This window comes from Triticum dicoccoides, chromosome 7B, assembly GCF_002162155.2.
Source record: "Triticum dicoccoides isolate Atlit2015 ecotype Zavitan chromosome 7B, WEW_v2.0, whole genome shotgun sequence".
Lineage (NCBI taxonomy): Eukaryota > Viridiplantae > Streptophyta > Magnoliopsida > Poales > Poaceae > Triticum > Triticum dicoccoides.
The window spans coordinates 526,377,559-526,385,588 of record NC_041393.1 but is presented as its reverse complement, the minus strand read 5'-3'; the positions used below and the strand labels follow the sequence as shown (position 1 = coordinate 526,385,588).

Here is an 8,030-nt window from a genome sequence, read left to right as displayed (position 1 = left end):
TGGATCTGCAGGTGGGCTATAACTGTTAGGACCGGTTGCAATTAAATTGTGGTTGACTCTCATAATCCTGATTGCCCAGCCAGCTTTTGCCTAATTTACCATTTGGCTTGTTAGAGTTATATTATGTTTCCATGTATAGCCTGATATTTTCCCCACAGTACAAGGGGTTCCACACAATCTTATGACACACACACTGGCCAAGTGGCCATTGGCCCCCAAGTATTTTTTTCACCCATGGAGCTCAATGTTCACCTCTGTGCTTCTTATGGTGACCCCTTGTATGATCCGACACGTTATCGCCATCTTGTTGGAGTCTTGTCTATCTAGCTGTCACTCGTCCGAATATCCCCTATCATGTCCATATTTTGAGTCAGTTTGTTTCTGCTCCTACTTCGGTTCACTGTAGTTACCTTTGTGTTCTCCGATATCGTGGCACGATCTCTCACCGTCTTTTCTTTCCCCACTCCAGTTTGTCACAGCTTCACGTCTATTCAGATGGTAAGTGGGCTAGTGATCCCTTGGATAGCCATTCACTTTCTGCTTACTGTTTTTCTTGGTGGTTCTCTCATTGCCTGAAACAAATTGCAGTTTCCCGTTTGAGTGCAGAGGCTAAGTTGTGAGCTATGCTTCTTTTGACGGCATAGGCGACTTGGTTACCGTGGTTACTTCAGGAGTTTGGTGTTTCTGTCACTACACCTACCCTGCTCTTGTCAGATGGTACATGTGCTATGAGTATTCCACGTGACCCGGTGAAGCATGAGCTCACCATGCATTTTTTTTGTGTGCGTTGTTTTGCATGATAATTTTATTGCTCTTCAGTATGTACCTTCCGAGTTACAGTTGGCAAATTTCTTTACGAAGGCCCAGATTAAAGCGCAGCATGGACTTTCATCTCTTCAAACTCAGTGTTGTGGATCCAACTTCAGTTTGTGAGGGGGGGGCTGTTAGAGTTATATTATGTTTCCATGTAGCTTGTATAATTTTCCCGTAGTATAAGGGGCTTCCTGCATGTTGGCCACCTTTACATTGTATATGCAGAATGGCCTTTGGCCCCCTGTAAATACAAGTTACTATTTCCTTAACAGCAGACATTTAGAGTTATTATTCTTATGGTTGTAGTTTTCGCTCGGATCATTCCTTTGTCGTTTGTAATTTGTAATTTGATCTATTATATAGAACTGGCAAAAGGAACAGTGAAAACGTCATTATTTCTACGAGCTGTAGTTTCTTTTTGGATCCTTTCCTTGGAATCTGATACAAAGAAACTATGGCCAGTAGAATAATGACGTTCCCCACTGTTTCCATGAAGAAAGAAGTTCATAAGTGATGTGACATACCAAGTTGTCAAACATAGAAATTTGTCGTTTCTCGCCACCAAATGACCTAACCTGCATATGTATTTTTGAGTTAAACAAGGATAATCCAAACAGTTGAGCATGTGTCTAACAGAACAATATTAAAGTACAACAGAAGTTCAAATAAGCATTCAGACAAAGGGTACTCACAGTACGGATGGCTGAAAATGTTTCTGACACGCAGTCTGATATATGAGCTTGGACAATTCCATAAGATTTAAAGGTGGGGACAGTTGACCTCTTGAAAATAGCTGGTTAGAAAAATTACCTTGTCAAAGGCGATATGTAAATCTTTCAAAAACCAAATCGCCTAATTACAACCCTAGGGGGAAAATTCTGGGGAAAAGAACTCAAAATTATTCAATACAATTAATTTCCTAGAAAACCAAATTCACTTATTCAAGACCTAAGAAGCAAAGTCTTGGAAGCCTATTAAATGTGGTGATCATCTGTGACAAAAATAAATTATTAACAAAAAAGATAAACACAAACATCAAAGAAAAGGACAATTTATATTTCAAAGGCACAAATTATCTCATGGCTGTCTTTAAAAACCAAATAATTCAACGCACGATCAGTTGTCAAGAGACGTGGGAACCGGATTATCCTGATCAAGCTGGTAGTTGGGGACTTGGTTCTCAATGTTATCAGCGCATATGCCCCGCAAGTAGGCCACAATGAGAACACCAAGACGGAGTTCTGGGAAGGCCCGGAGGACATGGTTAGGAGTGTACCAATTGGCGAGAAGCTCTTCATAGGAGGAGACCTCAATGGCCACGTGGGTACATCTAACATAGGTTTTGAAGGGGTGCATGAGGGCTTTGGCTATGGCATTAGGAATCAAGAAGGAGAAGATGTCTTGATCTTTGCTCTAGCCTACGACATGATTGTAGCTAACACCCTCTTTAGAAAGAGAGAATCACATCTGGTGACTTTTAGTGGTGGCAACACTCTAGCCAGATTGATTTCATCCTCTCGAGAAGAGAAGATAGGCGTGCGTGCCTAGATTGTAAGGTGATACCTGGAGAGAGTGTTGTCCCTCAGCATAAGCTGGTGGTTGCTGACTTCCGCTTTTGGATTCGTGTCCAGCGGGATAAGCGTGCCAAAGTCGCTAGAACGAAGTGGTGGAAGCTCAAGGGGGAGGTAGCTCAGGTGTTCAAGGAGAGGGCCATTAAGGAGGGCCCTTGGGAGGAAGGAGGGGATGCGGACAATGTGTGGATGAAGATGGCGACTTGCATTCGTAAGGTGGCCTCGGAGGAGTTTGGAGTATCCAGGGGAAGGAGAAGCGAAGATAAGGATACCTGGTGGTGGAATGATGATGTCCAGAAGGCGATTAAAGAGAAGAAAAATTGTTTCAGACGCCTATACCTGGATAGGAGTGCAGACAACATAGAGAAGTACAAGATGGCAAAGAAGGCTGCAAAGCGAGCTGTCAGTAAAGCAAGGGGTCGGGCGTATGAGGACCTCTACCAACGGTTAGGCACAAAGGAAAGCGAAAGGGACATCTATAGGATGGCCAAGATCCGAGAGAGGAAGACGAGGGATATTGGCCAAGTCAAATGCATCAAGGAAGGAGCAGATCAACTCCTGGTAAAGGACGAGGAGATTAAGCATAGATGGCGGGAGTACTTCGACAAGCTGTTCAATGGGGAGAATGAGAGTTCCACCATTGAACTGGACGACTCCTTTGATGAGACCAGCATGTGTGAGTCTGAGGTCAAGGAGGCTTTAAAAAGGATGAAAGGAGGCAAGGCGATGGGCCCTGATTGTATCCCCATTGAGGTGTGGAAAGGCCTCGGGGACATAGCGATAGTATGGCTAACCAAGATTTTCAACCTCATTTTTCAGGCAAACAAGATGCCGGAAGAATGGAGACAGAGTATATTAGTACCAATCTTCAAGAACAAGGGGGATGTTCAGAGTTGTACTAATTACCGTGGAATTAAGTTGATGAGCCATACAATGAAGCTATGGGAGAGAGTCATTGAGCGCCGCTTAAGAAGAATGACAAGCGTGACCAAAAATCAGTTTGATTTCATGCCTGGGAGGTCGACCATGGACGCCATTTTCTTGGTACGACAACTTATGGAGATACAGGGAGCAAAAGGACTTGCATATGGTGTTCATTGACTTGGAGAAGGCCTATGGTAAGATGACGCGGAATGTCATATGGTGGGCCTTGGAGAAACACAAAGTCCCAGCAAAGTACATTACCCTCATCAAGGACATGTACGATAATGTTGTGACAAGTGTCCAAACAAGTGATGTCGACACTGATGACTTCCCGATTAAGATAGGACTGCATCAGGGTTCAGCTCTGAGCCCTTATCTTTTTGCCTTGGTGATGGATGAGGTCACAAGGGATATACAAGGAGATATACCATGGTGTATGCTCTTTGCAGATGATGTGGTGCTAGTAGACGATAGTTGGACGGGGGTAAATAGGAAGTTACAGTTATGGAGACAAACCTTGGAATCGAAAGGGTTTAGGCTTAGTAGAACTAAAACCGAGTACATGATGTGCGGTTTCAGTACTACTAGGTGTGAGGAGAAGGAGGTTAGCCTTGATGGGCAGGTGGTGCCTCAGAAGGACACCTTTCGATATTTGGGGTCAATGCTGCAGGAGGATGGGGGTATTGATGAAGATGTGAGTCAACGAATCAAAGCCGGATGGATGAAGTGGCAGCAAGCCTCTGGCATTCTCTGTGGTAAGAGAGTGCCACAAAAGCTAAAAGCCAAGATCTACAGGACAGCGGTTCGACCCGCAATGTTGTATGGCGCTGAGTGTTTGCCGACTAAAAGGCGACATGTTCAACAGTTAGGTGTGGCGGAGATGCATATGTTGAGATGGATGTGTGGCCACACGAGGAAGGATCGAGTCTGGAATGATAATATACGAGATAGAGTTGGGGTAGCGCCAATTGAAGAGAGCTTAAATTACGAGATAGAGTTGGGGTAGCGCCAATTGAAGAGAAGCTTGTCCAACATCGTCTGAGATGGTTTGGGCATATTCAGCGCACGCCTCCAGAAGCTCCAGTGCATAGCGGACGGCTAAAGCGTGCGGAGAATGTCAAGAGAGGTCAGGGTAGACCGAATTTGACATGGGAGGAGTCCGTTAAGAGAGACCTGAAGGATTGGAGTATCACCAAAGAACTAGCTATGGACAGGGGTGCGTGGAAGCTTGCTATCCATGTGCCAGAGCCATGAGTTGGTCGCGAGATTTTTATGGGTTTCACCTCTAGCCTACCCCAACTTGTTTGGGATTAAAGGCTTTGTTGTTGTTGTTGTTGTTGTTGTTGTTGTTGTTGTTTGTTGTTGATCAGTTGGCACTTGGCACTCAATTATTCATGATCCTAACAAAAGCGCTATATTAACGTGGTATGAGAACTCATAGGGAACACATAAATAGAAAGAATTATCATTAGCTGAACACAAAGGACATTCAAGCTTTTGAGCATATGACATACATGTTACTTTCAGAAAAATCACAAATCTAATACCTCTAATACTAAGATTATATTCAGGTTCTTCAGAGGGTCAAAACAAAATTTAATAAGTTATAGGATACGAGGGATCAGCCTCCAAACATAGGTCCTTAGCAAACCTGTTATGGTTATTTACCACAAATAATAGCCCATCTTCAACACATAACATTTCCAAATGACGAAAACTACTCTAGCAATCTGAAGGAAATGTCATACATAGAATAGACAACAAAGGACATGCCCCACACATATAACTTTCAGAAAATTACCGACTATTACGGAGACAGAGACTATGAGGAGTCCTAGAACAGGAGCAAGCTCAGTGGATAATGTGAAAAGTATACACAGTGTACCAGTAATCTGAAAATAGAATAGAAAAAAGCTTTATGAGGCCAGCATGAAATAGAGTGCAAGTAAGTAAGATTATTAAATTAATATCAAGTACTTCCTCCGTTCCTAACTATAAGACTTTTTACATCCGTATGTAGTCCATATTGAAATCTCTAAAAAGACTTATATTTAGGAACAGAGGGACTACATGATATGAATGGAATAGTAGGCTACGTGTGAACAATGGTTAGAACTGAAGGGAATAGTTAAGAGCATTACAATTAGCCCTCAGAGATTATGTAATTACACCGATCAAACTCTTAGCATTTAGCAGCATCAAGCTTACATTCTCATAATGTAAAATTTCTTGCCTCAGAGAATGCCCTTAGCCCACGATCTCTGGATATGTTGTCACTTACTACACCCTTCAAAGAACCTAAATCAGATGTCAACAATCCAGTTAACTCGCCGACCTGCCATAAATGATATTAAGATATCTGCACCAAGACATGAAGCAGGCTAATTACTGCCAATTTATTGAGACAACCACAACAATATATCACCATTCTCCGATGCTCTTTTGGAAGGTACATAGAAATAAGTGTCTATGACTGACACTAAAGTCAAGTAACACAAATCCCTAAAACTATCATGGTATAACTTGCTAGAGATGAAATAATGGAATAGCTTGTTGGCATCTACTAACTAGTTTGTCAGTACTAAGAACATAGGTGTGCATCTATCAAGACATCTTTTGCTTGACATAATTTGAAGAGAAGTGTGCCTTTCTACAAAAGAGTACACAGTACAATTTTATGACAGACCAAACTAAATCATGCCACTGTACAATGGTTTTTAAACATAAATAAACAAGATATTTTCTCTTTCCTAAGCTATATTCACGAAATGTGTAACAAATAAAGTGAAAAATCCCATGCAACGTTTGCTCAGTAACCTTTTTTATACTGAAATGTGGTTCTTATTTAATCTTCAATAATCCGTGTACCATGCTTTAACATATACACACACCGAACAGACCAAATTTAATTCTATTACTTTTATTGTTGAATAATAGTCACATGTCAAAATTTAACATCTTAACAGATATTATATGAACAAGCGACATTTAACTTCCTCCCATTGTATCATTTAACAGTACTACAAAGTTTTTGAATTGGATGGGAAACTTGAAATTTATGGTTGACATTTTTTCTCCAAGTAATAATCATGAACATTGTATGTCAACTGGCATACCTTGTGACGATCAAAAAATACCATCTGCAAGAAAAGAAAAGGGCATTTATTACCATTTAAACAACATAATGTGCATATGAGTAGTATAAATTTGTTTAGTATGCCAGATTGGCACAGGACGGCCTTGTATAAAAATGTAACCATTACCAAAAGAAAAGGAGCAATGAGACTGCATAGCAAAGGAGTTTAGCAGGTTATGAGCTTAATGTATCACTTCCGTGCAGATTAATTAGTTTATTACACTTCATGGTGCATGGCCATAGAGAGATAAAACCATATCACATCACAGCATGCACCTGTGTCAATTCTAGTCCTTATAACTCCATCGTGTACAATGCCTAAAGCAGAGTCGACTGACTCAACATAAATACTTGCAGCTAGCTTGCTGCCACCTCTAAAGTGCATCAAATGCTGCAGTAAAACCGTACTAAGAGCTGGTTCAGCCTAGGAATGGAATAGCATTCATGAACCATTTCATCATAATGCTAAGATAATTTCATAGTTATTGTGTATTACTCCCTCCGTAAAGAAATATAAGAGCGTGCGTAGTGATCTAAACACTCTTATATTTGTTTACAGAGGGAGTAGATGTTTAAAGTAACAAAGGAATGTCAAACAAATCTGTTGGCATCAATAGTGAACAATCAACATATTTGCATATGTACTGAAATCACCAGCCCCTTAGCAGTGGTCAAAATTCTCATCACCGAAACACTACTGGTACAATGGCACTTAATGCTTCCAATTCAGCACAAGTACGAACTAAATCAGCTGCACAGACCACAGATGTGATAACAACAGCAACCTAACAAAATAGCAAACATAAATGTACTGCAATAGCTGGAAAAGCACACCAAACATGCTTAGCTAAGTTTGAGAACAACATAACAGCAATACACCAAGCAATCAAAGCTGTCATGCGAAGTACTTCGACGTGCAAGCTTAGCGGCAGCACTACAGCCTGATGTTCCAACATTTACCTTTTGGATCAGAATCCTCCGAAATATCTGGCTCCGCAGTCTCCCCATCACTTTCTCCCAGACCACCGTCATGTTGATCACAAAGACGATGGTAAATATCGGCTCCAGCGTGTATAATACCGCGATTTTGGACAAGAGCCTCGTCAGCGGCTCGGACCCCCTCCCTATCAGGGTTTCGAAGAACCTCCCTGTGTGAACATCCAACCACCACATTTCAGAAACAGGCCAGCATCCATCGACAGAGGGGGGCTGAAGGCTGAAGCATACCTGAGAAGAGCGGCATGGAGAGGGTGCAGGTCGTGCACGCGAGGAGCGCGGCGAGGGAGATCGCCAGGCGGGCCTTGTGCTGCGACAGGAGGGCCCAGACGCCGGTCCAGGTGATGGCGTCAGTTGAGGAGATGGCGGCGGCCACGTCGGCAACCGCCTCTGCGGCGTCGAAGGAGGGGGACTGGTAGGCGTCGGGGCCGGGCGCCGGCGCCGAGATGTACGCATGGGGCGGGCGGCCCAGGCGGAGGCAGCGGCGTAGGCCGGAATCGGCGACGTGGGGCGTGGCGGGGAGGTAGGGGAGGCGGCTGGGGCGAGGGTTGAGGATGGCGACGGAGGGGCTGAAGAGGAGGCGGCTGCGG

General features: G+C 43.1%; 1 protein-coding gene across 1 annotated transcript in view; it reads right to left on the bottom strand.

Moving 5' to 3' along the window:
- LOC119339067 (ABC transporter B family member 28-like) overlaps positions 1-8,029 on the bottom strand; it is a gene marked incomplete at its 5' end in the record, with an annotated part of 15,561 nt that extends 7,532 nt beyond the window's left edge. The window contains 7 exons of the mRNA XM_037611243.1: positions 1,338-1,388; positions 1,506-1,606; positions 5,110-5,200; positions 5,542-5,643; positions 6,425-6,448; positions 7,405-7,592; positions 7,672-8,029. Of these exons, the coding sequence (XP_037467140.1) occupies positions 1,338-1,388; positions 1,506-1,606; positions 5,110-5,200; positions 5,542-5,643; positions 6,425-6,448; positions 7,405-7,592; positions 7,672-8,029 (915 nt within the window). The remainder of the gene's footprint in view (positions 1-1,337; positions 1,389-1,505; positions 1,607-5,109; positions 5,201-5,541; positions 5,644-6,424; positions 6,449-7,404; positions 7,593-7,671) is intronic.
- Between the last annotated feature and the right edge of the window lies 1 nt (position 8,030).